At 34.4% G+C, this 26,977-nt stretch overlaps 5 protein-coding genes across 8 annotated transcripts in view; 2 read left to right on the top strand and 3 right to left on the bottom strand.

The window, feature by feature from the left end:
• LOC137587234 (uncharacterized) overlaps window positions 1-18,026 on the bottom strand; it is a 51,984-nt gene extending 33,958 nt beyond the window's left edge. For 2 of the 4 annotated variants that reach the window (XM_068303561.1, XM_068303564.1), the window contains exons 1-2: window positions 17,672-18,026; window positions 17,296-17,544 (exon numbers count right to left, since the gene is read on the bottom strand). The gene's annotated coding sequence lies outside the window, so the exon portion shown is untranslated. Of the gene's footprint in view, window positions 1-17,295; window positions 17,600-17,671 lie in introns of those variants that run through there. The other 2 variants (XM_068303563.1, XM_068303562.1) reach the window with 2 other exon arrangements.
• An 859-nt stretch (window positions 18,027-18,885) lies between these two features.
• Window positions 18,886-20,981, bottom strand: l(1)G0320 (signal sequence receptor subunit 1 l(1)G0320). The gene is made up of 3 exons (XM_068303280.1): window positions 20,771-20,981; window positions 19,566-20,285; window positions 18,886-19,462 (listed from the first exon to the last, which is right to left on the bottom strand). Exons 1-3 carry the CDS (start codon window positions 20,832-20,834, stop codon window positions 19,341-19,343), a joined length of 906 nt encoding a protein of 301 aa, XP_068159381.1. The 5' UTR covers window positions 20,835-20,981; the 3' UTR covers window positions 18,886-19,340.
• Window positions 20,982-21,442: 461 nt separating this feature from the next.
• RpS28b (Ribosomal protein S28b) lies at window positions 21,443-22,076 on the top strand. Its single transcript, XM_068302395.1, has 2 exons — window positions 21,443-21,774; window positions 21,846-22,076. The coding sequence occupies exon 1, from the start codon at window positions 21,524-21,526 to the stop codon at window positions 21,719-21,721; it is 198 nt and encodes a 65-aa protein (XP_068158496.1). The 5' UTR covers window positions 21,443-21,523; the 3' UTR covers window positions 21,722-21,774; window positions 21,846-22,076.
• A 653-nt stretch (window positions 22,077-22,729) lies between these two features.
• LOC137586374 (uncharacterized) lies at window positions 22,730-23,730 on the bottom strand. The gene is made up of 3 exons (XM_068302391.1): window positions 23,475-23,730; window positions 23,326-23,397; window positions 22,730-23,267 (listed from the first exon to the last, which is right to left on the bottom strand). The coding sequence occupies exons 1-3, from the start codon at window positions 23,651-23,653 to the stop codon at window positions 22,940-22,942; spliced, it is 579 nt and encodes a 192-aa protein (XP_068158492.1). The 5' UTR covers window positions 23,654-23,730; the 3' UTR covers window positions 22,730-22,939.
• Window positions 23,731-24,052: 322 nt separating this feature from the next.
• LOC137586365 (PAN2-PAN3 deadenylation complex subunit pan3) lies at window positions 24,053-26,895 on the top strand. Its single transcript, XM_068302382.1, has 3 exons — window positions 24,053-24,986; window positions 25,077-25,372; window positions 25,716-26,895. The coding sequence occupies exons 1-3, from the start codon at window positions 24,466-24,468 to the stop codon at window positions 25,853-25,855; spliced, it is 957 nt and encodes a 318-aa protein (XP_068158483.1). The 5' UTR covers window positions 24,053-24,465; the 3' UTR covers window positions 25,856-26,895.
• Window positions 26,896-26,977: the final 82 nt, after the last annotated feature.

Here is a 26,977-nt window from a genome sequence, read left to right on the forward strand (position 1 = left end):
CTCGGTAGAAAGCATCGTTGATGCTGTGCATCTTTAACAGTTTTGGTTAGTATTGCTTGGTTATTGTTGGTTATTTTTCAAGGTATGCCAGATTTTAAATCATCAAATGGAAAATATAAACTACATTTTAACTATTAACATCTATAATCCTACTAACTCAACAATATTTTGTAATATCCTCTAAATCCTTCATTAACTTTATCGTATTTAGCTTCTGGTCTCATCAATTTTCATACTTTCTCTCATTAAGCCGATACAGAGGTTATTGAATATTAGAAAAGTTCGTTTTATTTTCCAGTGAATTCGCCACCCTTTTATCAATCAAATATGCTTTGCTTTTAGCCTAAGGGTACAGGGTATCAAGATGGGATCCCCTTCTCTTTTGAAAGCTTTGGGAAATGATACAAAGCAATGTTTTTCATGTGCCACCAGTAAGCGTTACTACAGGTGTGCGATTGTGTGTGGCTGTGTGTGTGTGTGTGTGTGTGTGTGTGTGTGTATGTTTATCCGTAAGTGTGAGTATGTGTGTGTGTGGCGAATGAAGTGAAGCGTATGCTAAATTTTTATTGAAGTGCATACAAACAAACAAGGCTTGAAGGCAAAGTCAGTCATCCATAGGGGAAAACTGTTGACAGTGCGTCGTACCTTTGTCGCCAAATCCTCTTCATTCCACAAACGTCTCCGCTGTCCTCTGCTGGTAATTTTCAAAAGAAGCAAAGCAACAACAAAAAAGTCCTTATGTAGCTTAAATAAAATTCTTGTATACATAACCAAAAAAAAAAAAAAAGACAAAAAAATTATAGCAAATATAGAAAGTGGTTGAGCGCCAGAAAAAAAATACAAGATAAAGTATATGCATATCTGATCTTACACAATTGATTGATAATCGATAAGTTGATGGATGGAATTTGGTAACCAACTGATGATTACAGTTCAAGGATCATGCCCAATCAAATAAAATTTCAATATAAAGGTCTAGTTCAACTAGCAAGAAAACTTGCGAGGCGATAGCCGATGAAAAGAATGCTAAACTATTTAGCTTTGATTGGAAATCATCTCAAGACAAGACCACAAATTGAGAAACACAGAACTTGCTGAAAAATCATGTTGAAATCTTCAAAATCACCCAATTCAAAGACAGCCAAAAAATATCTTTAATAAAATTATTTTATACATAAGTATGTGTGTATATCGGCGTATGATAAGCTAATTTCATAGCAATGCTTGTTGCTCAACAAAGATGATAATGATAATGATGATGATGGCAATGCTAAACATTAGCAGAAAAAAAGTTAGGTTCAAACACTCAATCATTTTTATAACCCAGAAGCAGCAAAAACACTCGCATGGAACACAACCAAAAACTCACACATACAGAGAATTTTATCCAAACCCATCTACAGCACGAGAATAAAGTGTTGACAATCTTCTAGGTATGTTTGTATATACATATGTACATATATAAGGAAAAAACCAGGTGCAGTGTAGCGTATTTGACTATAAATACATTTTCAATATTTATATTTTGATACCCTATAGTAAAAAATATAATGAGTACATTCGTTAAAATTTTCACGCAGTAGAACATTTCGATTTTTTTGATTCCAAACTTCAAAACTTTCGGAAAAAAACGCATAGTTTATCGGCCACTTATTTTAAGTCAATCTAAAAAGCATTTACAAAGTAGCCTTAATAATTATTCTGCAGATTTCCATTTGTTTTAGGATAAGGCACTTGATTTGAATTTTCATTTTTTTATTAATAATACAACACTTTTCACTTGGACATATTAAGTTTGAGTGATTCATTTTTGCAAAGTACTGGAAACATTATGAAGTTTTAGAATAGTCAAAGATACTTTGAGTTATTTATAAATGTTCGCTTTAAATATTGTAATGGAGTTTTTGGTTTACCAAAGCGGAAATTTTTGTACATTTGAAATTTTTGTTGTTGTAATTTCCTCTGGCTTCAGTTTTTTTTTTTTTTTTTTGTCTTTTATATACATATATTTTCCAACACCTGAGTATTGGCTGGAAAGGTGAGGAGAGTTTTTATTTATGATTAAATATAAATAATGAAAAATCAATAGAAATTTATTTATACATATTCATCAATGGATGGTTTATGTTGTATGGGTGAGAGCCCAGTAGCTACAGTGACAAATAAAATGAGCATCCCACAAGCACACACCCATACACACACAAGCGAGCACAGACCCAAACACACGTACATACATACATACATATACAGATATCCATCCACAAGCTGAGTTCATGTGTCGGGGCCAACGCTGGTGACCCCAACGAGCAAGAGAAGGAGTGAGAGGGAATGAGTGGATTAACTTTGTAAGAGAATTTAGCATGTACCCTCTGGAATATAATATATATGTATATATATACACATACGTCTGTATATATATATATATAAGATATATGTTGGAAAATTCAATTCACAATTCAATTTTTGTGTTTTATAAAATGGCAAAAGAAAGCTTTTACGCTTTTAAAATTGTTTTTATCAGAATGCTACCATCTAGTAAATCCCCAAAACTCTATAAGAAGATATATCGAGTATGTCCGCATGTGTGTATCAAAAAATAACCACAACTAAATAATTACTCAAACATTTCTCGACTGCCAGCTTAGTCATGATAGACGAATGGTTTACATATCAAGAAATATGAAGCAAAAACTTTCTCAACAAAGATATCCTAATCATGTATGTATGTATGTGTGTAGATACACAGGTATGCAAAAGTTGACCCAAAGTTAGCTTAACTCTTTAATTGTTATAAACCAAAACCCATTTACTTTTAACCTCTTACTATGTATATATCTATATTGCTTATCTATGTCATCATTTGTCACTCATCTTAACTATTTGTCCCATCTGTCTGGCAATTACAAAGCACTATCAACAGTCAATTGTCAAGTGATTATAGATACACTTGTAAACTTATGTACGAGGGCTGTTTTAAGAATTTGGCATGCAAATTGAAGACTCTGTAGAATGCTTAGGCCATTGAGCCCTATCATTATTTGATAGCCATAACAAATTATTTGATTCACCTAAGCCAAAAGAGCTAGTTGTATGAAGTCTCTTAAATCTGGATTGAACACACTTTATTGGATCAATAGTCACATTGGATCATAGTCAAGTAACAAATAATATCTACCCTCGTATGGAGAGTATATTTTACACAATATTCTGGTCATTCAAAACGATTGAATGCCAACCACTCTCAATTAACTATTCAACTTAATTGACATATGCCAAGTAGAGGCAAACATGGTGAACGACAACCCTTTTTGCCCATTATTAATTATTGTTTGCATTAATTTGCTGGTCATTTGTGTGAGGCCGAAAATTTTGTGAAATGCGGCAGTTCAATTTGTCGTCAAGCCAATCAACTAACAACTGAGAAGCGATATGGTAAGCGAGAGAACGAGTGAGTGGGTCAGTGTAACAATTGACAGTATGAGTGTGAGGGAGATGACAAGGCAACGAGATGTGATTTTGAGGTTGCCTGGAATGCTCTAAATGACTGACAGCTAAATATGCATATTCAATTAGTGTGGCATTTGGTCTGGGTTAGTGGACGAAAAAGGATGCCTTTAGGACTGTTTCATCCGTACACACACACACACACACATACACAGAAACACTCAAACAGCAGTGAGATAAAGTGAAAACGAGTGATAGAGAGAGAGAGAGAGAGAGAAACAGAAGGAGGTTACCGCAAACAAAATTTCTGTTTACATGAGATTTGACTAATTGCCAAAAAAGCAAGTTGTATGTTAGCTAGAGGCGACAATTTTGTAGAATTCGATTAACAAATTTAATTAGATGAAATGCCCATAGGTATAGGCAAAAACTATATGAAATATCTATATATTTTATTTTGAATAATATTCTAGAAATCTTTCAAAAGCATCGTTGTTTCAGTTGAAGTCACACGATGTGGATAAGACCCTCATATGGAGCTTACTTTGAGGCCATTCGGTATTCATAGATCCTGTATCTAATTAGAGAAAGAGAGTATGTAGAGTATATGTAACAGGAAAATGAAAGCATTTTTTCCCAGAATGCAGTTTGAAAACCGCTCTCTCCATTAATAAGACATTAGAGGCCAAGTTTATAAACGAGATAAAAAAAATGCTTGAGACTTTACTCTATTAAATCTACTTGGTATGTCGAAGCTTATTGAATTTCCTTCCATGGGATAAAAGTTCATATTCGTATCAACAAAATGTTTCTTCCTAATTGCATTAAAGCTAAGCACAAGTTGTCGTAAAGTGAAGATGGACAAGAAGAGGTTAGTAAAGTGCTAGCAAGTGTCCTTCTAGTGAAGAAAAAAAACTGCCTCAGAGTGCACACTTTTCAAGACTTATGGCACATAGTACAGACACACACTTATACGCCCACTCATACACTGACAGCCACACATGTATGTATGTATGTTCGTTCATATATGTTAGTATATATAAAGTTTCCAAAGATACAACAGAAATATCTGTTTCGTTTTGCTCTTTTTCTAACTCTGGCAAAATGACACCATCTTCATGTATCCTTGACTCCCTGTTGGTCTTTATTTCTCTTCGTTTTCCTTTTCATCCACTTCATTTCTCCATCCCTTTCGCTTACTCTCTCTGTCTCTCTCCCTCCCTCTTTCTCTATCTCTTCTGCAAGTACGGATTTACTTTAGTTGAATTGAAAGTTAAATATAGAACTTCTTTAAATAGACATGAATCTTCGATTGATGTGATGAGTTGAGTTATGTGAGAGTTAACCCATTATTAATCAATGTTAAGTTTTCGATAGACAATGATTATATATCAGTAAAAACTTGCAATAAATGTTTCCCAATCAAAATTTAGTTCATTGTTTTGATTATTTAACATAAGATAATATTTTTATATGATTTATTTCTCTGTTATTGTATTTTCTGCATTTGCATATTCTGCCGAATCAATTTATTTATCTTTCGTTTAGTCATATATTCAACAATTAGTATACATTTTTTCAATCATGATCTTAGGATAATTTATTTGCCGTTTTCATCTACCAATATAGTATTCTTTGTTCGTATATACGACAGTTTAATCAACCTTCAAAAGGAATCAATATGCCATAATAATCAATTTACAAGCATTAAATATTAAATCACAATATATTGTGCCAAAATCTCATTCCAAATCAAGTAACCCAAGAAGCCTAAAGAGAATCTAACTAAAATGATATCCATTTGAATTACCCTTTTAAGGAAGCCCTTACAAGTACATATGTATATGAATACATTATTATCAGAAATTCAGAAATGAAATATGTCTAAATTCATTTTGGTTTGTTCTTTTATTCAAAATGGGGTTAAGTCTTTGCGCCCCAAAATGGATGTCATTCCACATGCTGACCAAAAATCTTGGGGGCATTTGGCGCTTTATGGCTTTAGTCCTACACATGCTCCACGCTTACTCACACAAACACACACACACTCCCACTCACTCACACACACACACACAAAGTTATTGTATGTATATATCTGTGTTCGTTTAACCTTCAGGCATTTGGCAACTCTCTTATTGCTAGCGCTGCTCACTTGGCAGGAGCGGCGGCTGCGGCATCATAATCATCATCATCAGTAGCCATAGGATACATATTCTCTTAGGATAGATCTTTGTATTATTTCGCTTTTGCAGGCATAAAATGTGCAAACGTTGGCAAAAATAACAAAAACCAAAATTGGAGGAAACAAAAAAATAACGAAAAGAATAAAAACTTTTTATTATCGACTTGAAGGTACCTTTAACGAATGCCAATTGATATGCTTAGATTAGTCTTAAGCGAAATGTCCAAAAATGTCTTGGAATTTAACTACTATGGGGTATAAAAGAGGTTGTCCAAAAAATATGTACAAATCAATTCACTTAAATTTCATTTGTTCATTCTATTGGTGCAACATATTTTTTTGGGGATTCTATTCGGAAAGAACAAATGCAATTGTTTTGCATAAATGCATTTTAAATGAAAATTGAATTGATCTCTTATTTCTTTTGTGTTTTTGTTTTGAGTGGGAGTGGAAATGTGGTTAGAATCTGTTTGTATTGCATCCTCTTGCAGCCAGCCCCCCAAACCGTTCACGATGCACATTTGAAAATTGTTGGACTGTTTCCCCGGCATTTTTGTCATACAATGAAAATATTGTTACATGACTACGAATTTTGTTTGCTTTTTGTAGAATGAAGGGCTGGAAAATGAAGCAGTGGGCAATGTTAAAGCCTTATTTGTTTAGGGCGTAGGAGAAAATGGGAATGCATGCAAATAGATGCCAACATGTGTGTACGTGTACCACTTCTCCTGTAATAAATCAAATTTGTATACACTTCAAATACAAAAATTTTGAATTTTGCCTTGGTTGATGGAAATGCAAAAGTAAATTAACTTTGTTGTCATAAATAATCAAAAATTCCAAGCTAATAGGAAATGTTGAAGAAATAGAGAGAAAAAAATCAAAGAATACACCAGAGAGGCGCACTCATTGTAATAAGGGAATGCTGGTGGAACGGTCCCTACTCACACACACACACACACACACACACATACAAAGATGCACTGCAATTTGAAATTCATCCCACACTCCCAAGTTGCCAGCAAGTATACGCAATGTAGGCCTAACTAAAGCACTTGTGATTTCGATTTCGATTCCATGACATAACTTTAGTTCGCACACCCATTCTCTTTCACTATCACTCTTTCTCTTTCTCGCTCTCTCTCTCTCTCTCTTTCGCTGCCTCTTGTTCTCCCACTCTCTTGGGAGAATCACAAAGAGAAAGCCAATCAACGCAGTGCTGCTTTCTCCCATCATTCTCCCCACTCTACATCTCCCATAAGTATGCAATGTTCAATGAAAGTTTTACGCAAACAAGTTGCAAGTTGATATTTGCAGAGCCTTGATTGTGGTAGCAGGTTACACGTGCCCCACACCATGAGGAGGGTACGAGAGAAGGGCAATACGGAGGAATACGGTTGTAGTGCCGGGGAAATGTAAACCAATTTAAACTATTGTATAACCAAACTTACAGTCTGCATGTAGATATGTTCACTCATACGTTTCCGTTTTAACATTGTGCGGTCGGAGGACTTTACGTATTTTGCACGTACGCAAAAAGTTAATAATCTGATTATCGGAAATGTATTGGATAAATAAAAATCAATTGCATGCAGGAGCAACCTAAATCGCTATATACATACACATATGTATATATGTATATGTATGTTTGTATGTGTATCCATTTTGCCTTCTTTCCCATACTGGTTATTTTTTTTTTTTTTTTTGAACGGCAGAATACCAAAGCAAAAAGAAACGCAACAATCATGACTACAGCAACAACAACAACAACAATTGTTGAAGGACAAAAATGTGGAAAAAGTTAGCTGGGCCGAGTCGCGTTTTTTTTCCATTTAAGGCCAAACACTGTGGCCTTTATTACTTGACGATCTTTTTGCACACTAACAGAAAGCCTTTCTCTTTTTCTGTAGAAGATTATTCTTTACTGTGTGAAGTTTTTCTTCTGTTCTCTATTAATTTGTGTTGATCGACTTATCTTTTGAAAAATGTGCAATAATAATTAAGAAACACACTAAAAAAATGCAGATCTATGCTTAAAACCAAGTCCATTGTCTGTTATAGCCTTAATATGCATACTTGTTTATACAATGTATTTTTATGGTTTACATACTTACAAACATTGTCTCTCAGTGTACTCTGCGGTAGTATATCGTCTAATTCATGGCACAATTTTCCCGCACTTATTTACGTGTGTTTGTGCAATGTGTGTCTGTGTGTGTGTGTGTGTGTGTGTGCGGGCATCGTTGGTTTTGGTGTTGCTGTTACTGTATGTAGTTATTGTTGTTGCTCAAGCGTAAAATATTTGGCCAACCAACCGAGCTATCCGAGCATCAAACCCGCACTTGCCTCTACCATCCAGCCATACCACCAATTTCATCTTTTAACAGAGGCACTCCAAAATTGGTTGAGTGTAATTAAAAAGGGACTAACGCGTACACAGACTGTTAGACACACACACACACACACTCACACACACACACTCACACAGACACAAACACAGATACATACTGCGGTAAATAAAGCGTGCCAGGATACTGCAGTATACCAAATAAATAGGTTAAACCATAGTTTCTATACACTTGAAAATTGCCACATAATATAAATAGATAAATGGCTTTAATTGAACTCTTTCAATACATTTAAATGCAGAAAATTTATCACTTATAATTAGTAAACTGTTTATTTTCAACAGCAAAGATCTTAGAAGTTTGGGAAATACAAATGAATGATAGAACCAGTTGAGAATATAAAATGAGTGCTAGAACCAATTGGGAATCGCAAGTGACCACCAACAAATATACATCTTTATAACTGCAGGTGCTCTAACTAAAATTAGTATGCCTCTATTTGGCAAGGGTATAAAACGTACTCTATAACCATTCACTTACCTTTTTTGTTTATCCAATTGAAATATATGAGACTTTATGTTGTTAGTTAGTTTTACTTGTGGAGGGTTTTTTGCCTGCTTCAAGTTGTGCGAGTGAAGTTTGCGAAATGTAAAAAGCAGGCAATATAATTTTATCTAATTATTTAGATGCAGGACTAAATTTAACAGTTGTAATTAAACTAAATAAACTAACTGAAAACTAAATGTAGAGAAATGTATTCTCTACGTCCATCTAATGTCGTTTAAGTGGAAATTAACTTTGTTTTAAGCAAGTTTCAATCAACATATTTCTGAAACCTTAGAAACCTTACTCTTGGCCTTGGTTATTCGTTCACTACACTAATTCATCATTCTTTCTTGTAGTTACTTAAAGTCAAGTTCTGTGATAAAATTGCCTAAAAGTAGATAATAATAATATACACAAGCCGATGCTTTTGCTCAGATTGATGATATCTTGTTGACTGATGATTTCCCCACATTTCATTTAATCTATGACATTTTATGAAAAAGACATTTCCTCAACACACAGGCGACACACACAGAGGAAATGTATGAGCGGAAACTTCTAATCATTAAAGAGAGTGAGATAGAGAGAGGAAAAATATAATTTTCTAGTCAAAAAAGTTCAATTTATGTTTATATCCTGTGCCTAGAAACTAAAATGCTGACAATATAGAATTGTCATTTCCATTTCATATAACGAATTTCTTTAAGTTTAGTTCAATAATATGGCCCACATCGTTGGCCAAGGTTAATTGTCGAATTAAATGATGAGAGTCGACCAAGTGGTGTAAAAATGCACAGCACTTGTGTGCAGTTTGCCCTATTTAAATCATTTGATTCCTTTCCATCCCGAACGAACTGCTGTTGTCCCTTCTGCCTGATTCCCTGTTCTATAATCGCGGCCACTTTAACAAGTGGATGGATGCTGCTTGTAAAATTTTTTTTCTTCGGTTAGCTTTTCTCGCCCGCTCTTTTTAAGTGGCCAAAGAACGAGATGGAATTAAAAAGGCATTGAAAGAAAGCTAGAGAGAGGGGGAATATGAAAGAGAAAGCACTTGTTTGCCATTTTATGTGCTAGCTTTTTCAGCTGTCCAGCACTTTTTTTTTTTTTTATTTCTAAATATTTAAATACATCTATTTATATGTATATATAGGCAGTGGGTAAAACAGAGATAGAGCGAGAATGGGAGAGGGACAGAAAGTTACGCAAAAAGCAAGATAGAGATGGCAAGTGAATAAGAGAGAAAATGTGTTTAAGTAATGTTGCTGCTCTACAGGTCATTAAATATGCAAAGTCGCTTTCAAAAATTCACTTTGAGATATTCACCCAAGACAACCTCCCTTCAAAAAAATTAAGGAAAAAAAAAAGTAAAATAAAACTGACAAAATAATGAAAATGCAGAATATGGATAGAAAGGTGGGTGGTGGAAGAGGTTAAACCATTAAGCACATCGGCGGATTGCCACTATAAAATACTATGCATGTAAAGGACTGAATTCTATACATTATGTGCTAAGATGTTAAAACATCCACACAAAAAATGAGTGCCTGAAGTTAAGGATACCATTCAAAGCAAATATTACACTCACCTAGATCTTCAATTTGAACTTAATCGCATATCTGGGCAAGCAAAAGGAAACTTGAGAACGATTTATCTTATCAAAATGTTGGACTTAAAAACTATTATTGTCCTAGATCTTAGTATCGTAAAATCTCGGCATTCAATGTATCCCAATCGGAAAATCGGAGACCATTTGTAGGCCTAACGAGCTATCATAATCTACTAGAAATCATTTCGTTTGAATTAAGTAAATTACTTAATGTAACACTTAAATATTTCTCGCGAATAACTTACCAGAGTTGATAACAAAATTAAATCAATTTTATTGAGAAACCGCTAACCGAAAAAGATCTCAGTTAAATTGCAATAAAGATGCCATTTAAATTGGAATAACAAGAAGTTCCTTGAAATGTCTATTAAATTTTATGGTTTTAATTTAAAAACAAAAACAACAACAACAATAAGAGCGTATGTATGTGTGAAAAAGTGAACGATTAATGTGTCAACGATGGTCTCTTATGTGTATGTAATTAGAGAGTAGAGAGAACACAAGCCCTAAACCTTTTATAACACATTTCCCATTAAGGTTAGACTTTTTCGCCGAGATTGCATACATATGTACATACATACATGCACATATGTATGTATGTGTACACAGGGTAACATAAGTCAATGTAAAGACTATTTTGTAAATTGAATGACCTAACATAATTCTACTTAACGAGATGCAAATGAAGTGGCATGAATAAGTAAATAAAACTATAAACTATCTTTTTATGCACACACACACATACACTGTTTGTGTAGGAGTTATATACATACATACATACATACATCTGGGATCTAAAGGCACTCAAAACGGGAAAATTTTCGCTTAAGTCGCTTACAGAAAAAGCCAAAGACGCATACATACGTATGTGTGAGCCAGCAGGTGAGTCAGCCGGTGTGTAAGCCAAGAGTATAGGTCTCTTACTCTCTCTCCCTCCCTCTCTCTCTCACTCTCCCTCCCTGTCTCTGTCACTTGGTTGTTGTGTAATGTTACGCGAGAATTTATATAGTACTAGTAGCTCATCTGCATCAAGTGTACGCGGTGAGTAAGCAAAAGAACAAAAAAAATCGTGAAAAGTGTCCGTAAACATTTATTTCAACAAACAAACAAACAAAAAAAAGAAGAAAAATGTCGTAATCATGATGCAGTGCTCTCTTTTAGATACCCCGTACCAAAAAAAAATAAACAAATTAATGCCACCATAGCAGTTAAATGTTTCTTATTTATGGTTAGAATGACGTGTCCTTGTAGTATCACTTGCTATCCTTAACTCTTAGAATACCTTAATTCATCCAGGACGCTTCCTCAAAGGTGTAATTAAGCAGTGGAAAATAGATGCACATGATCAGTATAAGTTTGAAGACAGATATTGCAACCTTTTTGAAATGATTAAGCGAAAAACTAGCCCACATATCCTTTAATACAAATACCAATCCTAAAAATCCCTGAAATTCCTAAAAATTGTGTGCTTTGGGGTTTATTTAATCCACAGCATATTCGAATTCTTTTTGTTTTCCTATGTTAACTCTTCTAGTTATTTAATAAATTTAAGTAAAGCGTTTTAAATTTATTCGAAATTGTAGAAAATTTCATGGAGCTTCTCGCAAACTTCAGCTGTACTTAATGGAGTTGAAAATGCATTTTCTGAGCAAAAAAAAAACACACACCTTAAATATACCCTTTTTATCATGTGAATACAGGGCATCAAAAAAAAAGTGAGTGTTTTTTTTTTATCCTTGCTCCCCTTTCCTTAGTCTTTATGGCAGAAGAGGAACAAAACAAAAACAAGGCGACAAACAACAGGAGCATATTTTTATCTTTCTCGCTTATTTTCTGTCTTTCTCTATCTTACTGTCTCTCTCTCTCTCTTTCTCTATCTCTGGATGGGTGTGTGCCTGTGTAGGTGAATTCTTTTCAGCTTTCAAATTGTGCAGGCAACGCATTGTATATTTGTATGCTTTTGTTTCGTTTATGTCTGTATGAAAGTTATTGTTGCGAAACATGATATTTCACTTGTTTTTGTTGCTTTTATATAGGGTATCAATGGATATGCCCACATACATATGTATGTATATGTGTAAAATGTATACATATACAAATCTCTATCCAAAAATACTTTCGTTATCAACACATTTTATCGACTTCTGTCCCAAGTTTAACTTATGTAAATGAGTATCTTTTTTATCTTCATGCCAAATTTTCCACTTGTTTTTAATAATAATGCTTTTATATACATATGTATATACTTTAGGTACTCTATAATAGATTTTAAATTTAATAATCAATATCAATGATTTATTTCGAACATATTTTTGAATTTGTTTGTTGTCTCAAAGTTGAATACTCCTTTTAACTATATTATCATAAGGCATTACAAGTGCTGGTGAATTTCTTATAAATTGTATGTCAAACTCCTTATAATCTTTTCACAGTTCTTGTATAATGTTTGTTCAACACCATTTAAATAGATAAGTTATTTACTTTAACGGTTTGTTGATTACTTTTTTAAATTTTAAACACTTTCCCACTTAGCCCTCAATCGACGAAGACAACTTGTTGTGTAAACATTGTTGCACATCCAACAAACTAAATATAGTTTGTAGTTTGTATTCTTTGTCTTTTTTTTTTTATTTTGTTTATTATTTGCCTAGGGACCTGATTAACTGATTTAACATTGCAAAGCACTTAATATACTGTGTAAGTTTAAGTAAACTGCGTCGTTTAAAGAAATGCAAAAGTTTTCACATTTCACACTAAGAACAATTTAAAGTTGAAGTACATAGAAAGTTCCTGCAATAGTTAATTAAAAATGGACAACAAATTTGTTGCTAATGAATGTACTCTAAAATCCTTTAGGATATATACAAGTCGAGCCATTTGGTAATTGGCAAGCACTTGCTTATTTCTTACTTTCTCTCATTACAAGTGACAGGTGCCTGTCAAACACACCAGCGCACATACACACACAGACACACACACTCACATCACGCATGGTCATTAGTTTTGTTGTCGTTACCAAGCAAAAAGGAAAAAGAAATTCTCAGCTCGACTCAACTTTAATTTACCTTGCTGTACCATCAGAAAACCAACTGTACTTAAGTTGACACATTTTTTGGTTGACCAAAAAAACCAAAACCCAGAAGAATATGACCACATTTCCATATCATCCAGGACGATAGGGGATTCGGAGTGTTATCCTTTTTACTACTGGCTTAATTAATTTGTTATACAATTTGAATTCGTAATTGTTTGCTTGAAAATACCCTAACAAAGCAATGAACTTGGTTTTTATTTTGAAATTGTCTAAGGATGGGAAGAGAGAAAAATCGAGTGCTATATAGCGCATAATCTATTTATCATATCAAGCAATGTAAATACATATGGTTCAGCGAAATCAGTAGCTAATTCTATTCATTTCTCTAATTAAGATTTAGCAATTAAATAACATTTCGGGTCGAGTCGAAAGAGTATACATAGACAGTACGCCACAAAAGGATTCACTTTCGAGTGTTTCGCTATTTTTAAGGTTGGGGAAAATGTTGTCATCAGTTGTATATATATATATATATATGTGTGTGTGTGTGTGTGGAACGTGGGATGAGAAATGTATGGATGGAGGAATTTAAGGAAATGCAATTATAATTTCATATTTCAATTAATTTCTGGTAACGAGCACAAAAGGAAAACAGTAAATGACAAAAACATAAAATGTGCTGCATTTTTTTATATTTTTTTTTATTATTATTTGTTTGTACATATGTATGTATGTATGTATGTAGGTACATATGTATAAATATGTAACTGATGTCAGCAAACGGCGTAAATTCTGATATCCTTATGAATATCAAATGAGGACTAATAATTTATCAAATTTCATTGATTTAATATTAAATGGAATTCTATTGGAATTGCAATTAACCGGCTATTAAATTATCTGTATTTTATTTAAATGAAACAATACAAAATAAACCCCAAAAATTACAATTTCGAAGCTTGAGAAACTAAACAATTTTCAACATGTTTTTAAGTTGTGCAAATGTGATATAAGTCGATGGGTTTTAAAATAGATATACATATATGTAAGTAGACAACCTGCCAAGTTTTTTGTACTGTCCATAAAGTAATCTTTTTGACAGCTTAATCACCAGAAGACTTATATGCCAAGTTTGCTTAAGTCCTATAAATTTTTGGCCCTTTAATTGTCCGGATTGAGTTCGTTTTCAATTCAATCAAATTATTTTGGGCTTTTGTTATTTTTTACATATAATAATTATATTAAGTTCTAATATGTACCCAGTAAATTTCCTGTTAGTTAAAAAATTTAAAGGTTTTCATGTTCCAAGTCTTTATAAAATATCTTCCATTTGATCTAGGTACTTTTTTTCATAACGTTTGTTAATTCAATCTCTTCATGTATCAGAAAGAATAAGGAATGGACATTTGGTAGTCGATTCTTCTTTAAAGAATCACCCAAAATTATAAAATCCACTAAAAGAGATCGTCGCCATTAGGTTTAGAGTTATTTCGTTTGTATCCCAATGCATCCCAAGTTTAAGATATTTTTGTTTTTGTTGTTGTTTTTTTGGTAATTAATTAATAATTACGCTTTCGACTAGTTTTACAAGACTAGAAAGAATCTCACGAATATTATAGTTAAGCATACATCTTTAATTTTATCTTTTCGTTCTTAAATTGAAGCTGAAATTTATGGCTTTCTACTTTCAATATGCAAATCACTTTGGTAAACTGAAAGCCGCAACGTAAATAAATTCAACCTCAACCAAACATACAAACACACACACATACAGATACAATAGAGAGAGAGAGAGTCAGGAAAGAAGAAAACTTTATTAAAATTCCACATACGCCTAGTTAGCCGCCTTGAGCATCTTCTTCTGACTTACCCTTTCGTTCGTTCTCTCTCAGTTGCTCTCTTCTGTTCTGTCTGTTTGCCTGAAATGACTATATATTTGGCTAAGTAACAACTAACAATCAATTCGAACGAAAACTCAAGCTCAAACCAGCCCCGTACACCCCATCATCCTATGCCCCTCCTCCCCTTCTCGCAGCACAGTGCCCGGATTCCTTATTCCCCACTCACATAAGCCACACCTTTAAGCTTTTGAAAGGGTTCTTCATTCATTCATTCCCTAAGAAGGCAAAAAAAAAAAAATAAAAATAAATAAAAATAAAAGTGATGCAAAAAGCTTGCCAAACATTTTAATGAGATTTTCGAATCCAAAGAAATTTTCCTCTTTCTCTGTGTGATTGTGTGTGTTGGTGTGTGTGTATGTATGTGTAAGTGTATAGGTGTGTGGCGACAAGCAGCCAAGTTAATTAGCAAAAAACAGATAACGTCACACAAAACAAAAACGAGGAAAAAAAATAATATAAAAAGTAAAAGAGCAACAACTAACGTCTAAGGCCATCTAAGGTCCCATTTGGTAAGTAATGAGGAATTGAGAGAAGGGTATTAAGAAGGCGGTATGGGTGTGGGAAACGGGTTGTTTGAAACCACTCTCGCCCATACAGAAGGGTTTTTGCTTGGATGTACCGCAAATTGCAAAGAAAATGATTTATTATCTGGAGAAAGCCAATTAAGTAAAATTACTTAGAAATTGTTAGCACCCCCGCTCGCCTTCCCCAATGAAAAAAAAGCACACACACACAAACCAAAATGAAAGCAAACAAAAACCTTCGGAAAAAATTACCAAAATGACAACGAGGGCTGTATAAAGAGGTAAACAAAATGGAGCCGCCCATAAATTTGTGCCATATATTTTAGCAAAAGGTTAGCCAGTTCTTAAAACAAAGAAAACAATTTCATTTACAATATTATGATCAAGAGCTGTTGTTATAAGTGTGACTATAGAATTTTCTAATCCTAGGTAGGGTCTTTAACTTCAAAAAACTTCTGCGTCTCTTTGAGCGCCTTCTGCTTCATGTCACAAGCAAAAGTAAGTTGTTAAAGCAAAGATCCATAACATTTAACTTATGTATATTATATATAATCACAGGTATTTTAAGATAGAGGAATATTTAGACATTGATAATTGTGAGGGTTTAACTGTTGGAGTATTTAAACTCTTTTCTTCATAAGACTACGATAAATTCTAGGCTTCTTTTGAAAGGTTTTTGTGGCTTTTCAATTTTTGTCTTGCTTTTCAGGCCAATACACACCCCTAACTTATGGATTTTTCAATTTGAATTTAGCAGATGGAAATATTTTTGACGTTTTTAAGGTAATTTTTACATTTTTTGGGATATTTTGTGTCGCACGCTGAAAAGTTTGCAAAAATATCGAAAGTTGTTCTAGATTGCTTCACGATCTAGGGGTCTTTAAAGCCACACTTAAACTGAGAAAAACTATCTACTATAAATTTTCAGGCAATGTCCAAACTTTATACTAAAAATCCTTAATCTTAGAGGAAATATCGGGAAATGTTTCTTTCTTTAATTTTTGTAAACCAATAACTTACTTAACGACATTAATAATTGCTAAATGCGAATTAGGATTTAACAGTGATTACTTTTATGCTGCTTTTTGGGTAATATTAATGTCGATTAGGATAATGATAAATATTAACATATTCGAGTTGTTTTTTCTTTCGAATTATGTAAAACAACTGCCATTGGAATGTATTTTAAAACTTTATTTCCTAAATAAACTCGATCTTTTAACTCTAAGTACTTTACCCATTTCCTTACATTTTCTTTTAAATATATGTATGTATAAATGTATTTCCAACTAGCGCTAGGTAAATTCATTTATTTTAATTATGTATATTCCTTATGAATTTTGGTTAAAATACATTTATAACCCAAATTTTTTGTCTAGATCCTTATTGTTGCTTTCTTTTGGGTTTTAGTTCGTTTGCGATATCACCAACCTAATAACCTCTAATTAATTACAGTTTCACGCTCAGCATGTAATTAATTATTTCTCGTTTTTCCTGGTTTGGCATTTTTTTTTTTTTTTTGTATAAATTTCAAATTTTTTCCCCGCTTTATTTTGTATTAGGTTTTGTTGTTGTCGTTTTTTTTATTCTAGTCCTAAAATACTCTGGCTCATCTACTTCTCACCCCTTGTCACAGGGTATCTCCCGTCTTCTCTACCAAACAACTCTCATTGAGCCAATGTCAAATTTTGTATTTACATTTTCACTCACCTTTTTTGGGGGTTTTTTTTTTTTTTTGGTTTTTGTTGTTGCTGGATTTTCTTTTGTGGATTAAACCGTCCCACTTAATCCTCCAGTTAGCTGGAATGTTAACAGCTTAAATGCCGTTGTGGTTGTTGTTGCTGTGCTTCTGCTGATTTTGTTGTTGTTGATTTTGTCGTTTTAATTTTCTTGTTGACTTTCTCTTTTACTTTCTTTTTAATTTGATTTTTTAACGAATTCAGAACATTATCTAAATAACTTTTGTCAAACAGAACAAAAAAAATATTAACTGTGATTTATATATCTCTTCTCTCTCTCTATATATATATGTATATGCATACATACATACATATATCGAACACCATTCAAAACACACGGCACTTACTCAAAAATTGAGAACGGTAAAAAAAAAAACAAATTCGAGCAACGATGTTTTTTTTTTTCTTTTTAGAATTTATACTTTTTTCGAAAATCGCAAAACAATTTGCGCGCGTTTACTCAAAAACTAAACCAGAAGGACATGAATGAATCCGAAATTGAACTACTGAAACGCTCTTTGGGCTCAAATCCGAGAGAAATTGAGTTTGCTCCGCTTTGGCTCTGACTCTGGCTCTAACTTTGGCTGTTGCTGGGGGGATGCTGTCACCTAGAGTAGCTGAGGCTGAACCGAACCGCACGAGTGTCTGTTGACGAATGAATGAATTTTTTTTGGCATGCCTTTTCCTGCTGCTGCTGCTGTTGCTGCTGGTTTTATATTTTTTCTTCGTTTTTGGTATCCTTAACAGAGCAACAGGACAACAAGTTGTTGCCTACAGAGACGCAACAGTGTTGCCGTTTAAAATGGCCGCAAAAGCTTTGCTTACAATATTGTAACCTGAAACAATTTAAGACATTGCGAAATTAGACGTCAAGAAGACAAAACAAACCAATACAGAGAAACACAAGTAAAAAACCAAAATAAAAAAAAAGAATGCAAACTTAAACTTACTAAAGAAAAATAAGTAACAATATATGGAAACGATTATTAACAGTTATGACAAATTTTCCCAAGTGGCAACGCCACAAATGTGAGCAACCGGATGGCGCCACCATCAAAGCAATTACCAAATGGCGCCACCGATGATGACGGATGGCAGCACTGTGCCATCAGCAGTTGAGTTCTTTTTGAGTGTTTCAAAAATAATGTCAGGTGCCAAAAACAATCACTTTTTAAAAAGAAATTACTCTGAGATGTGTTTAAACAATAAACTAGATAATACTCCATTGTTTTAGGCTAATTTCACTCTAGTTTAAAATCATAAGCACAATGATTACATTTAATTTTGTATTGTTTTTTTCTGTTTTTAGTTTTGTATTTTTTATTTTTTTGTTGTTTTAAATGAAAAATGTTTGTTTTTAATTCCTTATATTGATTTTGCTTATTCACGCAGTATCTAGCTAATGATTTGTTCCGAATCAAATACGAATTGTCGATATCGTTTGTAGAAGAGTAAATAAACACACATGAAAATAAAAACTAAAAAAAAAAAAAAAAGAAAGAAAACTCTCGAATATCGACTTAAACAAGATACATATTTAAAATAAAAACATTTATAATAGTATTCTTAAATTTTAAACAATTTATTATACAAAAATTGGAAGTTATTTGAAATCAACATTTTGCTCTCCTTCAACTAAGATTGGCGATTCCTTTTTTTTGTAGTTTTGTTTTCTTTCTTGTTAGAGTATCTCTGCAGAGGATGGAAACAAATTTGCTAAATATTTTTTTTCGTTTGAAATTTTCTGCGCTAAACACTAACAATCTCGTTATAGGGGAAAAAAAAATACAAATTAGATATAGTAGGTACTACTAATAAATTTAAAAAAAAAAACAGCGTTTTTTTCGATCTCTCTTTCTCTGCAGCATTATGGGAGAAGTGGAGGTGGAGGGGATGATTCTTCATAATGTTGCATGGAATAGTGTTTTTTTTTTTTGTTTGTTTGTTGTGGGTGGTGGTATTTGTGTGTGTGTGTGTGTGAGTTTGTGGTAGGGTAACAGCAGTCTCTTGGCTAGTTTAATCATCACCCGCCGATCGCTTCACCTTGCGTTGTCTGGGACTTTGTTGGCTAGCGGCTTTGGGGCTAGTCTTGGGCTTGGGAGAAGTCTTTGGCGTCTTGGATTTTGGTGGCGATTTCTCTGTAAATATATAAAAAAGAGTTAATGAGTATGGAATAATAGAATGAAATGTAGAAGAATAGATATATGTACAAATGGAATTAGATTTGGAATAGTAACTTACGCAGTGCTCGCAGCGTCTCCTGTGGCACCCAATCGTAATCGATGGTCGAGTCATTGGCTGTGCCAGTTTCGATGACCTTCTTGGCAGCAGCACGCTTACGCTTGCCAGAGCTTCCCAAAAGATATTGCTGACCGATGACCAATAGTAGGACCACAATGCCAGTCAGCAGCACATACAGGAAGAATGTCTCACCATCGAGACCCTCATCGACTTCAGAGATCAAGACAGTCTCATTGAATACAGCCTCATTGTATTGGATGCCATTGGCATCACGATAGGCCAAAGCGATATTCAAGCCAAATGGACGTCCAGCAAACTGATCCGATGGCACAAAAGTATACGATACGGTTGACTCGAAACCAGGCTTCACCTCACGGTTGTACGATACAGCGGAGAAATTCTGAATGAAGTAGTTAAAGTCCATGGGATAACGGAACGAGGCCTCAACAGTTTCGATTACAAACTCCTCGGCGCCCTTGTTGGTGAAACCGATGAGGAATTCAACTGGTTTACCACCAGGCAAATCGAATTGCTGTCCAGCGGTATAGAGGGGTTTCGTGAAGAGTAAATATGTATCGGCATTGGGAGAGCTATTCGAATTGCCCGTATCAGCATCATCATCGGTATCAGCATCTTCGCCAGTCACAGCTCCCTCTTCACTGTCCACATCGACGAGGTCATCTTCGACGGCTTCAGCGGCGAAAGCTCCATATTTGTTGGCTAAATAGAGAGTGAAAGAGACAGAGAAGCAGATATGTTATATGTTATAATGCCAACTCAACAATTTTGGGTAACTTTTCCCATGCATCCCAATTCTAACATAAAAAGCAATAGATTAACTTCACTTATACGAAAATATTTACTTAGATCAAATAACTTATTGCTCTCGCGGAGAAAATCTTTTCACATCATCTTGTCTGCTATTTTCCAAGTGAAATCAAATTATTCGAATTTAAACATATATAAACTTTTCCTATACAAATTTGTGGGTGTAGAAAGTCTGGTCTATATAGTTTATGTTAGTTTTAGGGTTCTCCTTGGGAAATCAAAGTCATGATTTGATTTCCCTTTCTCCCTCACACACACACGACAGCCAATGCACTCTCGCACACACTAATACACTCGCACTGAAACGTCAAATCGACGTGTATGCCACGTAGGCCGGCCCTTTTTCCATCAGATTTCATATTACGTCCTTTACTTACGTGCAATGAATGTTGTCAGCACTATGGGCAGCACCATAAGCATAAGAAACATTAAATTTTTCATATTTAATTCAATGTTTTTCCCGTTCTCACTTATAATACAGAAAAAGTGTAAGGAGAAATTCCTATAGCAAAAACAAAACCAAAAAAAAGCCGATCACACAGTTAGCCAAACCGTTGACGTCGAGTGAAACTGTTTAAATGATGACACTCTCGGACGTTGAGCAAGAGAGAGCGAGAGAGCTGACAAGGTAAACGTAAGGCCGAAGGCACGAAGCCGCACGACTTTGCCGTCGACGTGGTGCCACGTCTAGGGTTACCAGATTCGGGTGTCTTTAAGTTGATAGGAACGAATACATTCGAAGATAATGCAATTACAACATTATTGTTAAATACAAAATGCTTGTGATCAAATTTCAAAAATCTTTCAGACAAGTCTTTTTTATGAGAAATCAATCATTTTCACAATTAAACGTAATTTAGAATTGTCTATTAACTATGACAACTCTTTTTCTGCTATCAATCGCCAGTGTTTGTTAATATGGCAACTGTCATGCTTGACAGTGTTGACAGCAGTCCATTATTTTGTTATCGATAGTGAGCTATATCGATAGGTGTATCGCATTCAACCCTGAACCGCAGCCAACTTCATGTATTTATTTCGATAACGCATCAACTTCCTTTTTTCTTGCGGCTGTCGTACAGAGCGCACTTTGGCACGTGAATTTTCACATAGAAAAGTACAATTCTAATATGGATAAACCAGTTGTTTGGGCTCGTGTTATGAAGGTTCTTGGCCGTACCGGCTCCCAGGGCCAGTGTACACAAGTGAAAGTGGAATTCCTTGGCGAACAGAACCGTCAAATCATCCGCAACGTGAAGGGACCCGTCCGTGAGGGAGATATTCTCACCCTGCTGGAATCTGAACGTGAAGCTAGAAGGTTGCGCTAATAATTTCTGATGGATATGGGGAGAGAGCACATTACTTGGAGTTTATTTAGAAGGTTAGTTTCAATATCTTACGAATTCAGTTTGTAACAATTTCATTAAACAATTGCCTTTTATTTAATTGCAGAAATTTCTAATTCGCATTGTTGCCCACACGAGGGCGGGCTTTGGTATAACTACAACAACAATAACAACAACTTAAGGAAACCACAACAACAACAATGTCAGTGCGACTGTCAGCAAATCTTATAAACAACAGAAATCATCTTCAGATTCACCACAGAAAACGCATAATAAAATTTTGATAAATTTTAAAAGTTGTGCGTTTAAATAAATTTCAATAATGTGCTAAATGAAACGATTATTCAGTTTCTTTTTTTTTTTGTTACTGTTTGTGTTCTGAGTGATGTAATGGCTATGGAAAATGGCTAAAAATGTTTTAAATCGGTGTGAAATTAAGCTTGGAATCTTTAAGATAATGACTTTCGTCCGTGCGTTAGTAATTTGACGTTTTTGAAGCCAATGAGATGAGCTATGGCCCACCTGCATGATCGTCTCCCTATCATCGTTTAATTCGTCAACGAATATGCAAAAAATTTGGCAAAGGATTGAATTCTGTTTGGCTATTATTTTCCAGCGTTTTTTAAAACAATTTGAAAACTATATCTGAATTGTTTTTAACGTAAATAGATAAATTTCGTTGCTCCTTGCCATTAAAAATAGGTCAATTTGTCAATCTTGTGCCTTAAACAAGCAGAAACTCCATCAGGCTCGTTTTTGTTTCTGAATCGATTCACTTTTCGAAACTAAGTTTGGAACAGTTTCGGTTTTTGTTTTCGACCGACTTAACATCACATTTAGAAGGGAAAATCAATGTGCGACAGATCACAGACTACAATTGAAATTGATTCCAATCCCAAAGTATTAACCTTATAACATAAATATGCTTAAGAGCCGGTTGACTAAAGCTCTGCATTAGGAGGATACATTTTGATAAATAAAATCTAAAAATATATATTTAATTATGGATTTTAATGACAGTTTATTTTTCTGTTTGCCAATTGAAATCACTTAATATTATTTTGTTCGTTATAAAGCAAGTATTCACGGTGTGATATGGTAAGAAGCCTTTGAGAGAACAATGATGAATCAGTGCCCGGTGTTCATATCTATAACATACACTTATTTGTAGGCGTTAAAACATCTGCTGATTATCAACTATCATCTAGTCGGGAGAAGCATTCCGGGTTTTAATTCCGCTTTAGCCAAACCAAGATAAATGGAGGCTACATAATTTTCTGGTAATTGTAAATCTTTTCTAAACTGCTCCACAATGGAATTTTCTATACGTTTTGGCAGCATGGAACGCGTACTTAACTCCAAATACTTTGCCTGCGTCTGGAAGACAATTAATGTCTTTTTCAGCCAAGTGTTCCAGTCGACCAGTTGACTGCATTCATCATCCTGTTCTGCCTGCAGGGAGAGACATTCCAGTTGAAATTCTTTCACATCTTTGGCCAACTCAATTAGATCTTCATTTAGTTGGAAACTAGAAATTTTGAATGTATATTATTTACTAACAACAACGCTATGCAACAACAACTTACATTGTTTCATAGATGGCTGTAAAAACATCCTGACAAGCTGAAAGCAAAGCAAGGCTGGCAGAAGCATTTGATCTAAGTGGGGAACCAAATATTAATTACGATAGATAATAAAGTTATTATCTAAGTTAAGTAACTTTGGGAGTTTTTACCTGGCCACACACCGATACCGTTGACTTAGTTCCCACAAATTTTGCGTCTGCTCAATCAGTTGAGGACCTTTTAAGGTGGTCAAATCGTTGTGATAGCTACGTATATGTTGTGTGGCATTCTGCAAAAGTTGGCTTAAACGCTTTTGGTAATATTCCGCGCGTTCAGGATTTAAATGCATATTTCCCAATTAAATAAAACCAGCGACATCGTGCTGCGTGGGTGTGACCAGTTTTCAGAAGCAGACATTAAAATGTAACAATCGATATCACCGATAGGCATTTCTACAATTATTATAATTAATGAATATAACGTACGAATTTGGCACCCTGTGTAGTTATAAAATCAAATTACATTAGTTACATTTTTGCGCAAGGTGAGGGAACAAAAAAAACATATAAAAAATAGTAATCGAATAATCGATATATAAAGTTGTTTACACAATAGTCGATAATACTTGATCTGGCAACCCTTTGAGGACAGAAAAAAAGTCTTGCATCTTTGAATGTGTGTGTGTGAAAGGGAGTGTGTGTGCGTGTGTTTGTGTGCGTACGTTAAGTGTGAATGTGTGTGTGCGCGGCGTGTGTGTGTGTGTGTGTGTGTGTATTAAACTGTTTTGAAACAACAACAAAGTGTAAAACGCATTTCCATTTCATGTATTTACAACAAAACCATTGTACAACAACGTCAATCAAGAACATAAAGTCGCAAAAAGTGCTGAGCAACTTGACATTGGGTTGCTCCCATATATAGCAACAATTCAAATTATAAATATCATTCTCTTTCTCTTACCACTATCCATCTCTGTCTCTCTCGTTACACGCTCGCACTCACTAACACAAACACAGAGAGGAACGAACGTTAAAAAAAAAGAATAAAACAAAAAGGAAAACAAGAAAAAAAAGTGTAAAAACCGAAAACTAGAAAAAAATAAAGAATAATAGGCATAAGGAAATTTCAAGGAAACACACACACGGCCAGCCCAGCAACAGCATGGATGTGGAGGAGAATTACGAGTCACAATCGCAGCCGCAACCAGGAGGAGATAGCAACCAAGAGCTGCAGCTGCAGCAGCAACAACAACAACAACAACAAATGCAATGCGAGCCCCTATTCGGTTTAACCACAAATACAACAACAACCACAAATCCTATGATGGATACAAATAACATAGCAATACCATTGCCAGCACCGCCTGGTTTAGGTACGACGCCAGCCATCATTATGTCCACCACTACCACCACCAGCGCCACCCACATTAATAGCGGCAGTAGCAGTAGCAACAACCTCCAGCAGCAGCAGCAACAACAACTACAACAACAACAACTGCAACAAAAGGGTGTTCATTTTGGTGGTTTACCCACAAATGATTACGATATCGATTCATTGCTATTGCAACAATTTAGCTGCATGGGCACCACAGATCATGAAGATTTAATCAGTCAATTTCAAAATCTCATGAACAATCAAATGAATCGTGAATCGGCACGATTTTATCTTGAAATGAGCAATTGGTTAGTAATAATTTCGTCATAATGCAAAGTTTTAATGCATATTCGAACATTCGAGTTGATGTATGTACATCTATATTTATTTAATTCCAGGAGTTTACAAACTGCCGTCGGTTGCTATTTGGATTTTTGTAGTCTCCAATCATTGCCATCAATGAAAATTGTCCAGGGACAGCATGTGAATCCTCAGCAGCAGGCATTTCAATTGCGAAACGATGGCCAGGAACGTTGGCCAAATGGCTGCTATCTAACATCACCGATCCAAACGCAAAGGATTAATGTGCCATCATTGAGGCCAGGCGAAACTTGTGATATATTGGCTGATCTAATGCCAACACAACCGCCAATTATGTGGCGATTGTGTACACCAAATGGAGGGTACTTTGGCGGTAAGCATATTACCACCACCTTCATCATCATCACCACCACCATTAAGCATCTAATGTGGTAAAAATAACCGAAAAGAACAATCATTGAACTACCTTCAAGCCTTGTCTATTAACAATGAGACATGGCATCCGATCCAAACCATCTCCCTACCTTTTCACCAAGAAGTGGGTGCATTTTGATTTCAATTCTCTTTCGAAAATCAATTGGAGTAGTTTGAAGCATAGTTTCAGTTAGGATCAAACGTCGTAATCGTTTGGTCATTTAAATCCGAGTTAAATCCAATCTATATACAAATATTTAAATATATATTCCACTCTCTATTCTCTTCTTGTGTGTGCGTAGATGCCATTTGGATGATACCGCCTGGAACTGAGGCCAGTCAGGATGAGCTACAGCAACGCATGGTGCAGTTAATCACATCAGATGCCAAGCCAGAGGTTTATCCGCAAATTAATATCGTGATAACGGCGCGGACTCAATGAATTAAGTTTAATCAGTGGTTTCTCTTTGGTTGATTGATTAATTTTGTTTTGGTAATTCAAAAATGCCTGTCGCGCCGCCCTCTCGCTCCTTTTCACTCCTCTGCTGTTCCCTACTACTTATAGTCTTTTCTATCTTTTTTAAAGATTTTACCCATGTTTTTTCTTCGATTTATACAGTCTGTCTTTGCCTTCTTATAAACATTTTTTTATCGCCTGCCTTCTTCCTTCTTTTATCCTATCTATCCAAGCCACATGATGTACATACAACTTTTCTTGTGTATTGTATGACGTTTAAAGCAAACAAACAAAACCGTTCAAAAAACCGAAACGTTTAGATTAATATTATAATAATAATAACAAAAAGAAAAACAGAAGAGAAAAAAATCATGCCAGAAAATTAACTTCGGCTCTCCGAAGTTTATACACCTTTGCAGTGCTTCGACTTTTCAAGTCCGATTTTAAAACTCCATAATATAAACGTTAATATAAATCTGCAAAACAACTTTACAATTAATCTTATGTAAGATTATGTAAAGGTATTTGATTGTAAATTCCCCAAAAATTGTAAAATATAATTCGAGAAATTTTATCTAATTTAGAAATAAGCTTAAAAGTTAATTTTTATTATATTAGATTTATGAATCAGGAATCTATGGCATATATAAGTACACATATATATATTTAGATGATATCCACTGCAATGGTTTATACATATATTGCCTTTAGAGGATTTGTATACAAAACTTTTTTACATATAGAAATATCTGTAGAGCCTTCAAAATGAAAGAGACAAAAAAAAAGAAACTAACGTTTTCCTCAATATGTTTTCCTTTTCTTTTTGGTGTAAACAAAAAAAGAAGAAAGACAAAACAACAACAAAAAGAGAATTGCTGCAATTACAACTACATTTTTTTGTCCTCATTCATTTTTGAATTATTATTTATCAAAATTATTTGTTCAATCAATGTAAGAAATTTTTTTGTAGATTTTAAGTGTTTTACTGAGCTGAACGCAAAAATGAAATTAGAATGATGGAGGAAGACAGATGGTTTTTGTTGTTTTTTTTTCCCCTATGATCTCCCTAGGATATTTGGTGCAAGTTTTAATTTTAATAGCAACTTT

The sequence above is a fragment of the Drosophila tropicalis genome, unplaced genomic scaffold, assembly GCF_018151085.1.
Source record: "Drosophila tropicalis isolate 14030-0801.00 unplaced genomic scaffold, ASM1815108v1 contig_158, whole genome shotgun sequence".
Classification (NCBI taxonomy): domain Eukaryota; kingdom Metazoa; phylum Arthropoda; class Insecta; order Diptera; family Drosophilidae; genus Drosophila; species Drosophila tropicalis.

Bases quoted from the DNA above. Each gene is read 5' to 3' on its own strand.
- LOC137586374 (XM_068302391.1), bottom strand. From the start codon at position 23,653: ATGCATTTAAATCCTGAACGCGCGGAATATTACCAAAAGCGTTTAAGC. The intron at 23,398-23,474 runs GTAAAAACTCCC...TTCCCCACTTAG, and splicing joins CGGTATCGGTGTGTGGCCAG to ATCAAATGCTTCTGCCAGCC. The intron at 23,268-23,325 runs GTAAGTTGTTGT...CAAAATTTCTAG, and splicing joins ACAGCCATCTATGAAACAAT to TTTCCAACTAAATGAAGATC.
- RpS28b (XM_068302395.1), top strand. From the start codon at position 21,524: ATGGATAAACCAGTTGTTTGGGCTCGTGTTATGAAGGTTCTTGGCCGT.
- LOC137586365 (XM_068302382.1), top strand. From the start codon at position 24,466: ATGGATGTGGAGGAGAATTACGAGTCACAATCGCAGCCGCAACCAGGA. The intron at 24,987-25,076 runs GTTAGTAATAAT...ATTTAATTCCAG, and splicing joins TATCTTGAAATGAGCAATTG to GAGTTTACAAACTGCCGTCG. The intron at 25,373-25,715 runs GTAAGCATATTA...GTGTGTGCGTAG, and splicing joins AAATGGAGGGTACTTTGGCG to ATGCCATTTGGATGATACCG.